At 44.5% G+C, this 21,117-nt stretch overlaps 1 protein-coding gene across 5 annotated transcripts in view; it reads right to left on the bottom strand.

The window, feature by feature from the left end:
• The window catches only part of CBX5 (chromobox 5), a 57,880-nt gene that overhangs the window by 4,378 nt on the left and 32,385 nt on the right, over window positions 1-21,117 (bottom strand). For 4 of the 5 annotated variants that reach the window (XM_084836712.1, XM_084836711.1, XM_084836708.1 and 1 more), the window contains exons 2-4: window positions 17,513-17,690; window positions 14,913-15,096; window positions 2,581-2,678 (exon numbers count right to left, since the gene is read on the bottom strand). In XM_084836712.1, coding sequence (XP_084692838.1) covers window positions 2,581-2,678; window positions 14,913-15,096; window positions 17,513-17,649 — 419 coding nt within the window. In that variant the 5' untranslated portion in view covers window positions 17,650-17,690. The remainder of the gene's footprint in view (window positions 1-2,580; window positions 2,679-14,912; window positions 15,097-17,512; window positions 17,691-21,117) is intronic. The other variant, XM_084836707.1, reaches the window with a different exon arrangement.

The following is a 21,117-nucleotide window of genomic DNA, read 5'->3' as shown; positions in this document are numbered from 1 at the left end:
AGGCAAAGACAAAAGGCAGCCAGGTAAGGGAATGTAGGAGGACAAACCAGCTTAGCCAACATACTAATATCAGGAGAACAGAAGGGGGTTATCCTGGATGTCCCTCTGCACACATTTTTGATGCCTTGTTTTAAGCTTAAGAGCTTCTGGGGGTACCTACACCAATTCTTGCACCTTCAATAAAAGCCATTACAAAAGCTGCTGACATGGGGTAAACTCATAATGCAGACAAAGCCTCATTCGGCACATTGGCTTTGTCTGGCTTTCAGTTTCACACACAACGGAGACAGTCCACTGACCTAGGTACTTACCCAACAGCATTTACTGCCAGACACTATAGCCTACAATAATTATCAGTACAGGCAACCTAGCACAGATCAGGGCTGCAAGCATTAATGAATTAATTGGTGCAATGAATCAATCAACCAAAGATTTCATCCTAAATTAACTTCCATCCATCCACACACACATAAAATGAGGGAGTATGACAAGCAAACACTCCAGGACAAAAACTCTTCAACAGTCTGCCATTGTGGAGACTTCACAGCCCTGCTGGCACCATTCTGCACCAAATTTGATACAATCCATTTAAAGATGGCTTTTTCCTTCCAAGCTTGTTCCCAACATTAGCAGACACACTCTGCAAAGTAAAAGCTTTCATCACCATCATCATCTGTAATTGTACTTGATAGTGCTCACTGGAAGTCAGTGCAAATACTTCTTTTTAAACCAAGATCCTAAAGCAGTGGTTGGCTCTGACTGTGCTCCTTTAAAAAAAAATTAAGCAGAATAGTCTATATTTCTACATCTGATGGAAAAGAATATGTTAAAAGATGGCCTTGACGTAGAACAATGAACAGAAGGTATTATTTATTAAACTGTAAGTGGTTGCCCTTTCCATAAAGATCCTCAAAATAGAACCTTTAAGTTTCATGGGGCTTACTCCCAAGTAAATGGGCACAGGATTGCAGCTTTAATTCAATAAATTAGCTAAAAGGCCAGACAGCTATTACTTTTTTAATGAGCATATAGTGATGTCAGTTGCAAAGGTAAGATTAAAAAATGATCTAATGCACAGTTCAGAGTAATTAAAATTAGTCTAGTTAAACCTCACTTATCTGTTTTTACAACATTTTACAATAGGGATTACTCCTACTACTGTTTAGAATATGAGAATGTTTTGCATTGGTTAATTTACCAAGCTGAGAGTAAGTGTGGTCCCAGGGACAATTTATTTGAGGATCTACAAGCCCTGGGTTCAGATCAAAGCCCTGGACAAGCCACATTCTCTTAGCCTCAGCTCCCATTTGTAAACCACCAATAGCAGCAACCTATCTCACAGGATGATGAGAATTACAGTAAATACGGGAAAGAACCTTCCACATTCAAAACAGTGTATAAAATATGACTGAGCTAATCTGCAGAGTGTTAGTCTCACTGAACAGAAGACTTCTTTCCCCTCAGAATTCAGGCAGGGTAGCTGGAAATGACATGCCTGGATATTCAGAGGCGAGCAATCATTGCACACACCAAGCCTTCCTTTGATGCGCTGCTTGGGACCAAGCTACCATGAGACTCATACACAACCATAGTTAAACAGCAACTGTAACACATGTGATATGCTACAGATGAGGTTCTCCAGTTAGGGATTATATCCACTACGGGGTATGGAAGAGTATTTCTCTGAACGGAATATCCCACCCCCCGTGCTATTCATTTACCACCCATGGCATTTGATCACACAGTAAATGAACCAGGATGGTATGAAGTCACCAAGTCTTCTTTGTGTCCCTGGGTTTTGTTCCTTCTAAGCCTTCCTCCAAAGAGCTGGGCACAACTGCCCCCCCCCCCTTGCCTTGCAAGGAGCAGCACCATCCATCTCAACCTGGCCGTCAGCTTCAGAGAAAGGAATGGAAGACAAGAGCTGATTTTCTCGGCTGCACTGCTGGGGGGACTACCTGCTCTCCCAAAATAGAAACCTGGTGGGGCTGGGGAGGGGGAGAGAGAGAGAGATTGGGGAGCAAAGGACAGTTCCCTGGAACACAGCTGTGCTATAACCTCTGCCAGGCAGATAAGCCAGGCTCACAGCTCTTTGTCTTCGCTGGTGGGGGGGAGGGGCAGCTGCTGCATATGCAGCACAGGCAACTCTCCTTTCTTTCTCTCTCTCTCTCTCTCTCTCTCTACCCACAGAGAGGCTTCCAGCTGAGATAAGCCCAGGAGCAAAAACAAGAGGCAAGTCAAAACCTTTCCAGAAGGATTTCCTGTGCTCCCTCTGCATTTGGGGGATATGCAGAGGATCAGGAGACAAGCATGGGTTTCTGTTCGTGGATTTCTGTTCTTGCAGAGCGATATACACAAGCTCAGGGTGGACTGCAGTGACCATGCAGAGGCTTTTAACACCCACTTGCGGGAGAACAAAGCCCAAGGAACAGACTGCCCCTGGGCCATTTTACCAAGGCATCTCACCCAAGACTCTTAATTTACTGGCTGTTTCCAGAAGGAACAGTCAGAAGAGGAAATGAAAAGAAAAAACCCAGATAGCAGGGTCATTTTTTAATATGTTTGAAAAAGCACACTTACCATTTCATTAGGAACATCAAATCTCCGCAGGAGTCTGTGGCTCCGATGATCTTTTCTGGCTCCAATCCTCTTTCAAAGCCCCTGGCAATATCGGTGCTCTGGTAGAGAGAAAGCAAGAGAAAGCGTTAAAAAAAACATTTTCCCCCCTCCTCCTGTTCCTTGGCCATTTGTTAGTCTCCCTCAACCATGAAGCAGAGGGGCTTCAAAGGGCACCAAGAACCAGGTGATAAACAGATGCCGTATGTGGCTTCATGGTAATTAGCAGATGAGAGGGAGGCCTTAATACCTTTCCTGCCTTTATTATTATTTACATTTCTTCTTTATTAAATATTTGCGGGAGGGAGGGGAGGGAAGAGAAACCTAAAGGAGAAAAGAAAAAGAGTCGCCATTAAAATGGGCTAGCGAAGCGATGGGCAGATGGAGGGAATTAAGTCGTCTTGCCTTTGCAGCTGCAGCTGCTGCTGCAGCAGCCATTCGTGATTTCCAAAGCTCCCCATCCCTGCTACGCCTCCCCCGCTCCAGAGCGCACCACCTCTACAGGCTCTCACGGTCCTTGAGCTCTTTGTGCCGGTGCCGTCAATGGGTGTGTCCCATTCATGCGGGGAGGGTTTTTTGTTGTTGTTGTTGTTGCTGCAACCGAGAGAGCTTAAACCGCCAGGGCCCCAGACAAGGGTCGGTCAGCTCCCTCTGCACATACCATCTGAAGGCTGGTAACAGCTTTCAGTCGCTGCAAGCCTGGAGTGAGCCTGTTTCTCCTTGCTTTGCAGCAGCAGCAGCAGCACCACCACACGCTATTCTGCTGGAGATCCACACATTTGTTGCTTACACATACTGTCTAGCAGATGCGGCTATGAAGACCAAGCAGTTAAGAGGCAGACGGCTTGGCTTTTTCGAGGCACTAAAGCCGGTTGCCAAATGACGAGGTAGAAGGAAAAGAAAAAGAAATAAAATCCAACTCTATATTTTTATCTATATCTATCTAGCTGATGGTAACTGAGAGAACACAGACTGCAGCAGTACCGAGTCAGCTCGCTTAGCGATTGGGGGACCCTGTGGGAATTAATGAATTTGCAAATCATGTAATATAATACAAAAGAACGTCGCCATGGTACATCATTTCTCTTAATATTGAAAAAGAGGTCCAGACCAAACTCCTGGTTCAGGATAGCTTGGGCTAATATACTGGCCCTCCCCCCCACCTGGCTTAAAACATTGTAAAATAAACTCGTAAAAGGGCCAGAAACAATAGAATCTCTGAATGGAAAATTGTAAAATATGAGACGGCCTTCTCGTCCCGAAACATGCCGGTGCACGGTTGTGGTGGTGGTGAGAGTGGGGGGCTCAGTACAGAGTAAGAACCGGCGCCTTTACTCAACAACTGAGCCCTTAAAGTAAGTATCCATCTAGATAAGTAAGTATATTATGCGGGATGATTGAACTTTAAAAAAATCTGATTCCCCAAAGTACCAATGATTGTTGAAGGTAACTTGACACAAATCTACAGCTAATTACATCTCCCAGCACCCTGGTAGAAATAGGATAAATTAAAGTAAAGGTGTGTTGTGTAGAGATATTCTCTTGTTCAGAGCAGTAATTGGACAGTGTGCTACCCAAACATTAGTTATCTTTTTGAAAGGTTTGTCTTCAACAGCTATTGTTATTTGTTACAATCTCTAAAACTGTTGCAGTGTGGGGCAGTACCGGACACTGTCTGCGATAGAAGTCACCAGCAGATGGCTCAGGGTAAGGGGCCAAGCTACACATGACAGCAGCAGACCCGTGTCTTAAATGAGGATCTGTCCCAATCACATGAAAAGCAAGGGGTGGGAATGTGATTTTGTATGCCCAACTACCAAGAGGGGCTGGGTTGTTGGGAATGCAGGACAGAAGCTTCTCTGTGACAGCACCCCAGCTGTGGAATTCCTTCCCTAGGGAGGTGAGACTGGCCCCATCTTGCTACATTTTAGGCTGGCAATGAAGACATTTTTGTTTCATTTGGCACTTGATGGCTTTTAGTTTCTGTTTCATTGGGGTTTCTGCTCTGAGGACTTAACTGCATTCATTAATTTCATTCATGATAGTTTTGGCTATTACTTTGGTTTGTTGTATGAATGTATTTTAATGTACTTTTTCTTCAGTAGTCTGCCCTTCCGCCAATAAACTTAAGGCAGCATGTAGTTATCTCACTTCATCCTCACAACAACCCTGCAAAGTAAGGTAGGCTGAGGGAAACAGAATAACCTACCCAAGGCTATCTAGTGAATTTCATGATTAAGCAGGGATTTGAACTCAGGTATCTTTCAGTCCAAATTCTGCCCTTTATCCACTACACTGTCTTCCACAGACCTGGGATGAGAGGGAACACTGCCAACTGAGCTTCTCATTCTTGCTTGCTTTCTGTGATCATCTGAAGGAGGCTCACTACCAAAGGAAGTCTGAGAGCCCCTTTCAGGGCAGGTGCAGACATAATGCTAAACCATGGTTAAATATTACCTCCAAATAGTCTAGTTGTGATTAGCTGCAAACCAGAATGAGAACTCCTAGCTTGAAGGAAGTTTGTTAACCACAAAAACTGCAAACCATCTTTACACCGGAGTTCCTGCCTGAAGCACCCAGAGGAGGAGAAAGGTGTGTGGAACGAAGTTAGCATTTAGTGCCTGCTTCAAAGGAAGCCCCATAATTGCAGACAAGGAAGTTTCCTTGCTGGCTCCACTATATTTCTGTGCTTCCCCACTCCTCCACCCCTCCAAGCTATGTGAGACAGAGCAGCATGGGATGGTTCTTGCTAGGTACTGTTTGACCAATGGCAATGATCTGTGTTCCTACTCTCAACAGCAGTTACTCATAGAAAGGAATGGTGTGCAGTCTGCTTGGGTGGCAAAGACGCCTGGAGTCACAGGTCCTTGCTGAACGTCATCCTGCTCCCTAGCATGGAGAATTTATCAAACCACCATGGATTCAGGGAAGGTGGCTGTTGAAGGTGGTAAGTGGCAGGGCATTTGACATTCTGAGGAATAATGCTGTACTACAGCTGATTCTCTTTGCTTGCATGGCCCAACTAACCTTCCATTAGCACATTTAGAATTTTCCCCATACCCCATTTAGCACATACTTCAAAAGAGAGATGCCAATAGTACTTCAAGTGACCCTCCCACCCCCACAACTCCACTTATATTCCTTTGTCCTCCACTGCTACTGTAGCCTACAGAAAGGCAAAGAAGAAAAGCCATGTGTCCTGGGATGGCATGTCATCGCTGACTCAGTTTATGGGCTTTAGCAGTTGTACAGCTCTGAGTGGAGATCAGTTATCTACCAGGACTGCAGGAGGAGCAGAAGGAATCCCAGGCAAACCCACCAGTTATCACGGGGAGGAGAAGCAGCCCTGGCTAAACCCACCAATTATTAGGGGCACTATCTGGAAGCAAAAGTAACCCAGAATGCCATCAGCCAGCATATCTGGGATACTTATTCCTGTATCTTCCAAAGCTGCTTCCTTCCCTCACAAACCCCATCTCACCTCCACCCTTGCTTTAGCTGACACCCAGTTTTCACATGTGCCCTGTATTTGGTTAGCCATCAGTAAAAAAAAAACAACAACTTTGAATCTTTTAAAAAGTGTTATGGTTATTAAATTAATTGGAAGCTGGGCAAGTCATGAAGTATATAGGGTGGGATGGTGTTGGGGCTGAACACAGGAAACAAGGGAGGGCGATTGTGACTGACTCTTAAACTAAGAGTTAGGGTAAAATAAGAGGAAGGCTTCAAGGAGGAAGAAATTGATACCAGATGCCATAAAAATAATCCATATGAATTTTTAAATATTGGGGAAGGGATGGAGTTACTTGCTCTGCATTGCACAACAGCAAAGGCACATGCCAGAGGAATATTACCACTAGTGCTGATTCCATGTTAATAGGTAAGATGCACTATAAAGAACTTGAGATGAGTTAGGAGTATGGGTGGGGAAGAGGAATGATGGGGGACCAGGAGAGGAGAGAGATTGTAACCATAAGAAAACTAGAGAGTACAGAAGACAGGGACATCACACAGGACAGGTGAACCAACTTACCATCTCTCAGGCCCTGCCCAAGCCTGCTTTTTTGGCTGTTTTTGCTGCTTTCTGGTATAAGAGAAACCACCAACACTGGCCAGAGCTGAAGAAAGAAGAAAAACTCTCCCAGGGCTCTTATCTGCTAGAAGCTGAGGTGGGACTATTTAGCCCAGAGCAACTGTGAAAGACTGGGACATCACACAGGACAGGTGAACCAACTTACCATCTCTCAGGCCCTGCCCAAGCCTGCTTTTTTGGCTGTTTTTGCTGCTTTCTGGTATAAGAGAAACCACCAACACTGGCCAGAGCTGAAGAAAGAAGAAAAACTCTCCCAGGGCTCTTATCTGCTAGAAGCTGAGGTGGGACTATTTAGCCCAGAGCAACTGTGAAAGACTGGGACATCATACAGGGCAGGTGAACCAACTTACCATCTCTCAGGCCCTACCCAAGCCTGCTTTTTTGGCTGCTTTCTGGTGTAAGGGAAACCACCAACACTGGCCAGAGCTGAAGAAAAACTCTCCCAGCTGATTGCCAATCTGAGCCAGCTGTGTTTGTCTCGGGACAGCTCTTATCTGCCAGGACCCAATGTGGGGCAGTGGTGCTGATTCTGAAGGGGAAGTCACCAAAGAGGGTTGCCCCTTTGAGAGGGGAGCTGCTTCAGTGGGGAGACAAGGGCAAGAGCCATCCTTCTAACATTGGGTCAATTGGCTTTTGTGGTCTTTGTGTTTGTGTGGGTTGGTTTTCCATTTTAAAATCTGGTCATATGCGTGGGAGAAAGAATATGGGGCCAAGTGTGGTTACAGGTAGGAGATATGGCATTGGGAGAAGCGCTAGCCAGGTTAGGGGAATACGACCCAGACAGTTAACAGCTGTATGTGTTCTGGCCCTCCCCACACCCACAGGTTTGGTGGTTACCCTATCAGCCTGCCCTAGGACTCTGGATGCTTCTCTTAAATGCCAGATCCATTCAAAGACCTACCTCATTCATGATTTAATAGTGGATGAGGCAGCCAGTCTGGCATGCATAAGTGAGACTTGGGTGGGTAATCAGGAAGGAGTTAGTCTCTCCAAGCTATGCCTACTGGGGTACTTGTTTCAGCATCAGGGTAGACTTGAGGGGCAGGGAGGGGGTTGCTGTGGTCTATAGGAATTCCTTCTCCCTCTGCAGACTCCCTGTCCATCTGACTGCTGCTTTGAAGTGTTTGTACCTTATATTAGCCCAGTGGGACAGACTGGGGATTCTGCTGGTGTATTGCTCACTCTGCTGCTCAACAATCTCCCTACCTGAGCTGATTGAGGTGGTCTCAGGGGTACTGTTGAGGCCGCCCAGACTCTTGGTTCTGGAGATGTCAACACTCATGCCAAGGCACCTTGTCCAGGGCAGCTCAGGATTCCATGGTCTCCACGACAACCATGGGACTGTCTCAACATGTCATAGGACCAACACATGTAACGGAGCATACTCTAGACCTGTTTTTTTTTCAGCTGGACGTGGAAATGGTAATCTGAAGGTAGGGGACTATGAATCAGTCCCTTTGTCATCATCAGTTCATCACCTGCTGAGGTTTAGGCTTATGGTAGCTTTTCCCCTCTGCAAAGGTGGGGGACCTATTAAGATGGTCCATCCCTGGAGGCTAATGAATCCAAATGGTTTCCAGAGGGATCAGGCATGCGCGTGTTCGTTCCGACTGATATGGCTGGCTCGCCTGTTGAAACCCTGGTCAATCTGTGGAATGCACAAATGACCCGGGCGGTTGACACAACTGTTCTTCAGTGCCCTCTCCGGAGTAGAGCTTGTACAACTCCAAGTTATACTCCAAAGCTAAGAGCAATGAAGCAAAATAGGAGTCAGCTTGAGAGAGGATGGAGAAAAACTCCTAGTGGATGCAATCGAACAGCCAAGTATCGTCAGGTAAATTCAGGGGTGGTAAGGCCAGCAAAGAAATAATATCTTGCTGCCTCTACTGAATCCTCTGTGTGTGGAGCTTTTCAGGGTTGTTCACAGCTTATTGCATGCTGGTCTAAAGATGCCATGGATACATCTGAGGCCCGCTGTGATACACTTGCTAGGCACTTCCAAGATAAAATCTCTTGCATTACCCAGGACTTAGACTCCAGTTTTACAGCAGGTGAATCAGGTGAGGTATCCAGAGATATCTATTATCCAGTTTTCTTGGATGAGTTTCAGTTGGTGCAGCTCGAGGACACTGACAAGGTGCTTGGACATGTTCGTGCAACCACTTCCATATTGGATCATTGCCCCTCTTGGCTTATAAAACCTGGCAAGGAGGGAACAGCTGGCTGGGCCAGAGAAAAGATCAATGCCTCCTTATGAGAGGGAGTGGTCCTGGGCCACCTGAAAGAGGCAGTGGTGAGACCACTTCTGAAGAAACCCTCCGTGGACTAGGAAAATCTTAATAAATTTAGGCCAATGGCAAATGTTCCTTTCCTGGGCAAGGTCCTTGAGCAGGTGGTTGCCAATCAGCTCCAGATGCTATTGGATGAGACTGATTATCTGGATCCATTTCAGTTGGTGTTCAGGCCAGGTTTTAGCATGGAAACAGGCTTGGTTGTCCTGTACGATGACTTATGTCAGGAAAGAGATGGGCGAGTGTGACTTTGTTGATTCTCCTTGATCTCTTAGTGTCTTTTGATACCATTCACCATGGTATCCTTCTGGGATGACTGAGATGAGAGTGGGAGGCACTGCGCTGCAGTGGTTTTGCTCCTACTTGGATGGTCATCTCCAGAACGTGGTGATTGGGTGATACTGCTCGGCCCTATGAATCCTCTGGTATGGGGTTCTGCAGGGGTCAAATTTGTCCCCCATGCTATTTAACATCTACATGAAATGGTTGAGTGGTCATTTGGAGTTCACTGTCATCAGTATGCTGATGACATGCCGCTCTATTTCTCTTTTTCATCTTTTTTAGGTAAGACTGTGGATGCGCTGAATCAGTACGTGGCTGTGACAACAGACTGGATGAGGGCTAATAAACTGAAGATCAATGCAGACAAGACTGAGATGCTGTTGGTGGGTGGTTCTTCTGACCAGAGGGAAGGTGCTCAACCTGTTCTGGATGGGGTTGCAGCTTGGGGTTCTCTTGGAGCCATCTTTACCACTTGACAAAGCTACACCCCTATCTGGACAGGGATAATCTGGCTTCAGTCATCTATGCTCTCATCTGGACAGGGATAATCTGGCTTCAGTCATCTATGCTCTCGTAACCTCCATGTCAGATTACTGCAATGTGCTCTATGCAGGGCTGCCTCTGAAGACGGTTCAGAAGCTGCAGCTTCTGCAAAATGTGGTGGCCAGATTGATATTTATTTTATTTACACCCCACCTCTCTACTAAAAAACAGCACTTAAGGCAGCTGAGTGATAACACCGATTCTGGTCCACTTGCACTGACTGCCTGTATGTTTCCGAGCTCAATTTAAGGAGCCAAACCTTAAACCTGGCCCAGTACTGAATAGGAAACTAGTGCAGTTCCCTCAGCAAAGGAGTTAAATCCTGAAAAGGGGCAGCTCTGACAACAGCCGCTGTTGCGTTCTGCACTAGCTCCAGCTTCCAGAGCAGCCTTAAGGGCAGCCCCACATAGACTGCATTGCAGTAATCCAGTCTCGAGGTTACTAGTGCCTGTACCAGTGTGTCCCAGCTTCCCCTGTCCAAGGGAGGCCATATCTGGCATATCAGCTGAAGCTGGTAAAAGGCCATTTGAGCCTCCAGCAACAGTGATGGATCTAGGAGTTCCCCCAAACTATGAACCTGATTTTCCAAAGGGAGTGCAACCCCATCCAGAACAGGCAATGTGCCTATATCATGGACTTGGGAACCACTCACCCACAGGGCTTCTGTCTTGCCATCACTAGCCTTAGCTTCCATAAATTTGTTTAATCCTCTTTTAAAGGTACCTAAATTGGTGGTCATGACGACACCTTGTGAAAGGAAATCCCATAGTTCACCTATGTTCTGAGTAAAGAAGTACTTCCTTTTATCTGTTCTGAAATCTCCCACCATTCAGCTTCATTAGATTTCACTCACTCACACACACACATGGGTTCTAGTATTACAAGGAAGGAAGAAAAACTCTTCCCTAACCATTTTCTCCATATCATGCATAAGTTGTATCCAGCTCTATCATGTCCCCCCACCCTACCTTACTAGCCTATTATCTAAGCTAAAAAGCCCCAAACACTGTAACCTTTCTTTATAGGGGAACTGTTCCAGTCACTTGATCATTTTGGTTTCCCTTTTCTGTACCTTCTCCAGCTCTACAATATCCTTTTTGTAGTGCAGTGACCAGAATATGTCTGCAGCTACTGTCACAAGTGGTGCTCTTTGGGATAACTTTTTGAAAGAGGTACATCTATTGGATATCGATCAGTGTTCCACTGAAAATGAGAGCAATGTCATTCTCTAAGAAGAGGAGGAAAAACAGGGCGGGGGGTGACCCAAGGTACAGGTATTACTAGATGCCACTTTACAGGTGGCAATCTCTTAGAGTAAGAGGATTTATAAACTTGGGGAGCAGAGGATGGGGGTGTATAGTTCCAGGAACAGACATCTGAATTGGAGGCAAAAGGCCTTAGTTTGCCTGTCCCATAAGAGCAGCCTGCCAATGGTACTGTACTGGCTTGCATGGTGTGATGTTGCCATCAGCTGGGCAAGGCAGAAGAGCAACCAACAACATCTGAGGACTGCTGAAGGAAGCAGGTGAGCTGCATGATGCTATATCAGAGGAAGAAGGGCTTTGCTCTGCAGCAGGGCCAGCTCCAAAGTTTGTGGGGCCTAGGCAAGAAACCTGCAGTGGCCCCTTTTCCCTCATGTGTGCGCGCACACACAGCAGCCCAGCTTAGCAAGCTGCTGCTTAAGCCCAGACCTGGAAGAGTGAGGACAACAAGAGCAGCATGGGAAAGAGGAAGTGCAGTGCTGAACCACGCACCCCGGAGCACCACAGATGCTCGCTCACACCCTGTGCCACCCTGCTCCTATCTTGTGAGCATCGTTGATTCTATCATGCCACCAAGAACCTCGCAAGGACTGCGGCACAAGATGGCTTGCATCTCTGGAATGTTGTTCACACTCTGTTTTTGGGCAGACTACACTCCACTACAACTTGGCCATTCTTCCTCCTCCCTGGCAAGATCATTCCAGCCAAACAGTGTAATCACAACACACCCGCCTAAGTTCTGCAGATAGGCTAGAAATAGTTAGCCAGGCTACTGTGGGGAGCAGAACTGGGCCTCTTGAATTATCAGGTTGCAAGGCCATTACAGTAGGACACAGAGCACACTGGAGGGCAGCAAGGCATCTACTCCTGCAGAGCTGGTCTGGCGAGCCAGCCCAGGAGTCACATTTCCCTTTCTGGATGGTGGTGCAAACACAGCAGGTGCCTGCATGACAGCGACAGGTAGCTAGCCAAGTTTCTAAGAGAAACAAGGTCAGCAAATGGCAGCTGGCAAATACATTAATAAGGATGCTACCATTATGATACACCCCCTGCTCCCTATTTGCTGTAGTAGAAGTTACCAGAGAAACAGAACCTCACAGGTCCCCACACAACCTCTGCAGAAAAGTCTTGTATGCTCTGCAGCATGTCTTGCCACGAACATGAGGCCTACAAAGATGGTGGTGCTCAAAGGTGGATCACTGGTGAGCCCGTTGCTGGTCTGTGGGCCCTGGCAGCTACCTGATCATGCCAACTGCTGAAGTACGGCCTCCTCAGATGTCTAAACTGTGGTTTGACTGTAAGTTTTAAATCATAACCACTATTAAGGTCCCAAATTGTGGTTACAACTAACCATGGTTAAGCCTTATGTCTGCACCTAGTCCTAATGACCAAGCTCTGAAAAACATGAGGCAACATCTCCAAGGGGGAATTCATGGCAAGTTAAAATGCCGGAGGAGACAGGATACTTCGGCAGGAACCAAACCACTCATTTTCACAGTGGACAGTTTTATTTCCCAAACTTTAAGGAGAATACATAATGGGTTATAAAACTGTAATCCAAACGCACTAAGGATAACCTGCTGGATATGAAATATACGACCTTATTACCCCTTATGATTTCATTAAGGGCCGACAGTAGCAGTGCAGGTTTGAATCTCTAGTGACTTAGCCATAATTTTGTACAGACACAGCTGTAAAGGGCAGGGCATTTCTTCAAATAAGGTTATAAAAAAATAACGAACACACAGAACTGCAGGAGATTTTTCTCCTCCAGGAAGGGAAAGACAAGACATAAAATGCCACTCAACAGATCCTCATTTATACAGAATTTCATATGTTCACATTCTCCTATAAAGATGTGTTTTAATAACCCATGTTCTCATGTTTCCTCATGCATTGGCTAGCGAATATGGCAATTTTTTAAATAAAGGGGGAAATGCAATTAAGCTTTAACCAAGGTGATACATTTGACCTTCACGGTATTTCCAATACCTATAACTTAGTCAGCAAGAGCATTGTCTTTACAACATCATATATAGAAATGTGTATATTCTCTCATTTGGAGATCAGACTGTGCAAGCATGGGACAGGGCACAGAAATCAGTATCCTGAGAATTTCAGATTTACTTAAACATCTCGTTCAAGAGTGCAAAGATAGGTCTGAAAGTAAGTGTGTGGAGAATTCCTCATGAATTTTCAGAAGTGGGAGGAATAGAGAGAACATTTCAGTGCCCTGCATGTCTTTTTAACCCCCTCTGCATCATTAGCAGAATCAGGGGGAGGGGGTATATTGGCATAATTTACACAGGTCACCAAATTTTGATTTTTCTCAGCGCACAATACACACAGACCTTATCACACTGAGGCCACTTACACTTTCTAAGTGAATTGCACAAATCCCTTTCTTAGCTAAAAGCAGATGAGGCTTTGAAACATGGAATACTAACTCCTAGAAAAGTATGGCTGGCTTTTCCTTGCTGGCCTCACTGGAAACCTCTCTCACTGTATCCTTGTACAGAAGTTTGTAACATTCCCCTAAGGGCTCATCCAGGTTGTAGATACCCAAATTCTTGGTTTGGCTACCACGCACTAAACTAGAACTGTAGAAGTCTGAGAAGCAAAACATGGGCAATTTGCTTGTACTATTATTGCATTAATGGACTGCCTGGCCCATGCTGGTCATGTCCACATTGCGGCCTGCACTGCAAACAGACAGGGACCAGTGAGGGACTAGAAAGCTGGAAGCACCAGCATGGGTGTACTGAAGAACATGGCCTGAATTCAAATTCGAACCCCATTCAAAAACACCAGCTGTGCTGCCCTTAATCCATAGACTCCACCTAATGTTCTTGCAATGCACTTTCGAGATATGTATATTGCAGCAATCTGAGCTGCAGGTTTATACCTGAAAGACTGTCATTCAATCTACTAGTTCTATATGTAATTGGGAAAGAATTCTCAGTTGCTTAGAGTGGGGGTCTGATGCGACTTCTGGTCCTCTCAAATGTTAGTCAGGGCCTTTGATTGCAAGGACACAGCAACTGTGAAAGATCCATTCCACCTCTTTCAGTGAAGGGTCTGACTTCAGAATCCTTACAAGGCTAATCTTCAGAATCAGCTGCCCACCCCGCAGACGTGGTACTTCTGCTCTGAGCATCCTCCAGTTACAGTACCAAGGGTCAGCTATTTGGTCAGTACATTCTTAGCAGGGGATTCTCAAACAAGTCTTGTCATTGCTTTCAGAGCTACTTCTCCCAAACAAACAAAAGTCACAGGGAATTCAGCCAAACACAAACACAACAAAAAGCAAGAGCAATTCCCATATTTACATAGTAGAGAAGTCTCTACTCCGGTGTGGACTTGTTTACTGTCACAATTAGAAGAGTGCTTTAAAAGGAATCCTGCTTTAGCCTAGCTTTCAAACAGTAAATTGCATTTCTTCGGATCTTAATCTGCTCTAGATAGTACTGAAAGGCTCCCTGCTTGATTGTTAATTTTTATCATATTTTAAAGGCCATAATTATTTTAGCAATTCTTTTCTTTACAATGAGTGTTGGCAATTAACTCATCCTGTTTTACAGGGTAGTTTTCCCTGAGAGTGGTGTGAAAATTGGCACAAATGACGCACAGCCAACCTGAGATTTTGCTTTGAGAAGCCACTTTCTCGAGTCCTGATATTTTAAACTTAAAATCCTAATGTTTTCTCCATCCAATTTCAAAGCAAAGAAACACTAGCAAACACCCACTCAGGCAGTGCTGAAAGGAACTCATCACAGAGACAGATAAAGGCACCTGGCAGTGGAAATGGAAAGGGAGAAAACTCACCTCTCTCTTCTTTTTGGCTTTGATGTCCTCAGTATTGTTGGTGAGGCTTGACTTCCGCTTGGCGCTCTCTGATTTCTCCCGGGGCTTATTTTCACCTTCCTTCATTTTTTTGTATTTTTTCATAAACTCAGAAATCAATTCAGGGCAGTCAAGGTTCTTTTCAGGTTCCCAAGTATTGTGCTCCCTAACACAATAAGAGAAGGGCAACAAAGGGGGGGGGGGCAGGGGGAGAGATAACAAAAGAGAAGAAAAAGTTGAAAATGTTCCCATACAATGATTATAGGCATCAATTGAGTGAAGAGCTGAATGAGTGAGGAATTCCCATGTACAAAGATCTGTGCATGGGAAGAACTGTTCCAATTTCTTAGGGAAGACAGGAGACTTACAAAACCAATACAGCAGACTTCGTTCTCATGATTCTTTACTCTGAGGGCTAAACTATGCGCTATATTAAATGCAAAGCATGTACCTGATCCTAACTTTTTTAAAACTTTAGTGTAAGTGTGTGGGGTCCTGATACGGATTGGGACCACCACACCCAGGTAGGGTCCAAATTCTAAATTCACACACACACACACACACACACACACACACACACCAATGTGCGGGGGCGCCACTGGAGTCTCTTTTTTTTACCCCCCTTTAAATACCAGGAAGAATTCCAAGCACACAGTTTGCCCTGGTTTCTAAAAATCTCATAGGGATCCTTAAGAAATGTATCATTCCCCCCCTCCCCCTCAATTCCTGCACAGGGCTTGTCCTTAAAAATCTATTTCTTACTCCTTGGAATTTGAAACTTCTTTCTAATCCTGGTTCTTGATGTACTCCTGATTAAAGGGTTGCATAATCTAAGAGTGACTTTCCCCAATGGAAATTTAGGAACAATAGAAGCAGTATTCAGAGATATGGGTAGTAAAGGAATTATCACACAATAGCTTATGTGTGATGTTCCTGCTTCAGAGAAATTTCCTGCTTTCCATAGTTGCATTAATGCATAACGTGCAAAAGATTTTTCCTGAGAAAATACAAGCTGTCCTAAGAACAGTACCAGAGATACTAACTAAACACTGCTGAACAGGAACAGTATAATACCACCTTTGTTAGGGCCAACTAAAAACCACAAGGCAGTGAGCTAGCTTTTGAGTTTCAAAAAATACTTTTTAAGCATAATGTTAAACAAAAGAAAGCGGGGGGGGGGGGGAGAATGGGATGGGGGGATGAGAGAGAAAAGGATATTTGCAGACAAATAGGTTACTTTGTTTCCAGCATATGAAAGCATATTGGGACAGAGAAGCAGTGACCACTCTCCCTCTGAAAATATAGTAAATAGTTTCCAATCTGGTGCCTTTCAGATGTGTTGGACTACGACTCCCAGCATTCCATTGGGCCATGCTGCCTAGGAATAATGGGAGTGGCATCTGGAGGGCACCAGATTGGGGAAGGCTGCAACAGAGCATGGCTTAGTAGGAGACACGGAATCCTTTTGAGTAACTGAATCACTGTAAGCCCAAGGAGGGCAGAAACCTCCTCCCTTTTGCTGCGGTGCTGATGAAGGTTACGCAGACATACCTTCTCAACTGCTGCCAAGTAGGGCAATGCCTCAGTGTGTCTGCTTGGCAACTTGCCTTCCCAGGAATAAGTAGTGTGCATCCATTTAAAACACCTCAGTCTCAAATCTGGACCTTGTAGATAATGAACCATGACCGCACCTCATGGGATAGTAAAGCAGTCTGCCAGAACCCAGGTCAAATACCCAGGATACATATACATACAAACACACACATTCACAAAAACCCTCTGAGAAAAACTATTTTGTGTCGGGACAGGTGAAAAGGGCTGTGTATATTCTGTGCTAAAAACCTATGCATTATTTATTTTGATCTTGCCAATTGTGGGGAGGTGCTATGTATGCTGGTCACTGAAGCTCCATTGCTTGATCCCTAGAAATTGTGCACAGCCCATCTTGGCTTTGGAGATTTTACCAAGCATCTCCCACAACTTTCAAGCTTAATCATAACAGCCTTAAAGACTTGAAAGTTTTTTTTTAATTATTATTGAAAGCAGAGATATTTAGGATGCTCAGGTTCATCCCCAGTACCAAAATTCTGTGCTTGTACAACTGCAGAATTAACACTGCCCTGTATGGAGGGGGGAGGGATTAATATTCCTTTTTCCTAAGCAGCTGCTTAAAGCAATCCATAGAAGGGCCACCAGAGGATTTGACCAAAATGCCCCCCCGCCCCAAAATCAGAAAACTCAAAATGAGGAGAAAGACTATTTAGACGATAGTGCTGGTGAATAACTCAAGTGGAACTACCAACTCTTGTGAAGTGAGAGAGGGAACGCAGATGCCAGTATTTCCAAAACCCACTTTAAAGGTCCCAGGCCCTTGCCTCGTGACCCACTCATTTAAATGGATGCACGCCACTCATGTCTGGAGTGAAGAAAGCAAGCTCCCACCCATGAGGGTTTGGGGGGTTTTGTTGTTGTTTTTAAAGGAAAGCTTGAATGAGGGCAATGGAGGTTAAATTTGAAACACCGCCTGGAGCTCTGCTACCAAGAAAGCTCAAAGCCCATGTCAGAAGGAAAGTTGGACTTACTCAGAGAATCCTTTCCACTTGAGAAGATACTCCACTTGACCCTTCACAACACGCCTGTCTAGAACCTTCTCCACAACATATTCCTCCTCATCTTCAGAGGACGAACTATCTGCTGTCCTCTTGTTTCTCTTTCCCATAGCGCAGAAGTTGCACCTAATGCACCAAGGCTACCCAATTCCTGCAAATCGGAAGTGAAATGTTAATTGGTGGTAACTGAAAAACGGCGTTTGGTTCCAGAAATCTTTCACTGCATCACCCACCAGTATGGTACATAGCTCAAAGTTCTTACTGTCTGCTTGCTAACATTCAGAGCCTACAGGGAAGTCTGCAGGCAGAAGAGACCAACAATTTCTATAAATAAAACAAGGAGCAGTGTGATACATAAATGAAATATTAAGCTTTTTCTCCCTGATTCAAACAGGGATTTTTTTTAAAGGTGCTTGGTACAGATATAATATTCCATGGAGCTGCACACCATGCCAAGCCTACCTACATTCAGCTGAAATATCTAGATATTAAGCACTGTCCCATCTGAACCAATTGTAATGCTCAGTAGTAAATAAAGAAGAATAAGACAAGATCATTTCATGGGGTGTGAATACCAGAACTTAGCACTGCAGTCCTGACAGGAGCTGAAAAATTTCTTAGGTGATCATTACAAATATGAACCTCCTAACTTGTGTGTAAGTAGGTGGGTAGCTGCATGTTTCAAAACCAACACAGCAATGGCAGCATTTACTAAAGTATTCATCTCCCCTACAGGAGGCAACCACTTCTAATAATGAGCATTTCAGCTCCAGCCTGCATTTTAAATTTCTCATTTGCATAGAGCTTTAAAAAGTAAAAAAAATTGCCACCTTCATCATTTTCACAACAGTCCTGCAAGGTTGCTGAGTGTTCCCATTTTTTGCAGGTTGGGATGCGAGGCTAAAAGGCAGGCCAAGGCTATACAGCAAGCTCATGGGATGAAAAGTTGAGATTTGAACCCAGATTCAGCACTGGACCTAACACTAGGGTAGGAAAGTAGAAAAGAGGACAGGGCTCTTTCACCTTCAATAGTTATGTAGAAGAGGGGATTTTCAGCAAGTGTACCTTGCATGAGAAGCTACACCTGCTAAAATCCCTTCTTCCACACAACTAATAAAGGTGCAGGATCCCTGTCCTCTTTTGCATCTGGCTGCACTACCCAACCCTGAACTGCACCTGGGAAACCATGATTCAGTGATTCCAAAGTATATATAGCATCCTATTTTAAAACAGATGTATGTCTAATTCTAAATAGTTCATACTACAGTGAAAGTAGGATCCTAAGTGGAAGTGTACCTATACCCCAAATTTGGGCAAGGCTGTCTCACTTTAAGTAGCTTGGCCCAAATTGGGGAAGTGAGTTAGGCTACAATAAGAGAACAAGTCCCTCTGGACTACAAGAAAACATGTTTAGGATTGTCCTGCTGGGTTCACTTTGAGCAGGTGTGAACAGACTTCAGGTTTATGGGATCTATTTTGTTTTTAGGAGAATCCCAAGATCCACTAACCACAGCTTGGGGCAAAAGGCATACGCTTAAAAATTAAAGAATTCTGAGCCCAGGAATTTGTTTTGAGTACCAGATCTGACTGGAACTCATACTCCTTCCACACCAAAATCCACTCCTGGTTACCTCAAGCTTTCTTCATTTCAGCAGTATAATTCAGGGTGGGCAGGTGAGTAATTTTGTTGCTGCTATTGTCGAAATTGGGTCAGAAATCCTTGCCAATTTGCAAATCATCCAAATACCTCACCTAGCGAGGTAGCAGGCTCTCCCACATTGGAGGCATTCAAGATGAGGCTGGACAGCCATCTGTCAGGGATGCTCTGATATGCATTGAGCAAGGGGTGGGACTCGATGGTCTTATAGGCCCCTCCCAACCCTTCCAACCCTACTATTCTATGATTCTATGATACCAGTTGATCCAGAGGTACCTTCTGCCCACCCCTGGCTTTGAGCACAAGAGCAGTTGTGGACTAACTTCTGATGAAGTGGTTGTAAACCTGCTCAGTGTAGAAGTCTGGAGCCACAAGGGACTTACTCATTGGGACTTACTTCTGAGCAGACATTTATTTATTGCATTTATACCCCCCCTTATTTCCTCTTGCAAGGAACCCAAGGCGGCTTACATTATCCTCCTCCTCTCCATTTTATCCTCACAACAACAACCCTGTGAGGTGGGTTGGGCTGAGAATCTGTGACTGGCCCAAAGTCACCCAGTGAGCTTCCATGGCTGAGTGGGGACTAGAACCCGGATCTCCCAGCTCGTAGTCCAACACTCTTGCCACTACACCACACCGGCTCTCTACATGTGTAGGATTGCACTGTAAGTTGAATTTCTTTGGGACCAGATGCAAGGGGAGAAAAGGGACAGAAGGTCAAAGAGGTCATGCTGGAATTCACAAGCTTTGCTACTGAAAAACTGAAAGCTACTGCCTGTGGTCCAGGAAAGGAGGTGCACCAGAGTGACCTTATTAATATAAAGACTATGGGTGTATATCCCTATATTCCCTCTATTTCACATGATAGCTCCAAAGAAAAGAGTACAAAACTCAGAGTTTTAACACTTTGTAGGGTGGAAATTTGGAGGGGGGTGTAGGAGTAACACTGAACCAACTAACTGTGGGGTTCAAGAGTGAGCGGTGGGAGAGGTATTTCAAAAAGGAAGGTCCAGAAGTTGTAGAAAAAGGATGACACTCAGTTTGTTCTAACACAATGGTGCAACTCCTTAGTACCAGATAGTATCTTAACATTAAAAATTATTTGTCCAAGATACAGATAGTAGATATAGCATTTAATTCTGTTTTGATGATAAATTAAGGAAAATATAAATATACATTCCAAAAAATGCACAAGAATCTCTACTGTGATGGTAAACAGCTAGAGGGGGAAAATGCAAGTGAGAAATGTTCTTTTACGGAACAAAAAGGTAGATCTTTTATTTTTATTTGATTTAAATTACTTGTTCAAATGCTGTCCCATGTCTGAACTGCTAAAAGCTGATCACACTCCCCTAAACCTGCATCTTCCCATGATAAAAATCAGGATACTTATACATGCCAAAGAATAGTTGCACACACACCATTTTTTGGAGTATGCAGTCTTTACTTGGATAATGCCATGCAAGTATTAACAGATTCTTTTGTATTTAAGTAATGTTAACAAACAAGAGAAAGCTTGATTGAAAAGCAGAGTTGAAATAACTAAAAACTGAAATGGACTGATACTTTCAACAGAAAAGAGAGAGCCTCACAGCCACGGTTACAATAAACTGGACTGTAGCCATGCTGGTATTCATGGATCAGTAGTTAAAGTTCTGTCACAGCTAGTTATAAAAAGGCATATTCTTCCAGGGATTTATAACCTGGCTATAAAAAATCACTGCAGCTTGAAATATGGGCTTATGAGGTCTCAGGCTCTGAGTGAAGTTTAATACTCCCCAAAAAAGGTATGCGTCTGTGGAAGAGAAATCAGTTACGCTATTTGAGTTACAAGACCAAAGGAAAAAAATAGTTACAGTTGCTTTGTGCTCTTATAAATTACACAGCTTCCAATTTTAACAAGTTTGAATTTAGCAGA

The sequence above is a fragment of the Heloderma suspectum genome, chromosome 2 (assembly GCF_057233095.1).
Source record: "Heloderma suspectum isolate Gila_16-S chromosome 2, 16-S_ref, whole genome shotgun sequence".
Classification (NCBI taxonomy): Eukaryota; Metazoa; Chordata; class Lepidosauria; order Squamata; family Helodermatidae; genus Heloderma; species Heloderma suspectum.
Note: the sequence above shows the minus strand (reverse complement) of the source record. Positions and strands in the feature narration are given on the sequence as shown.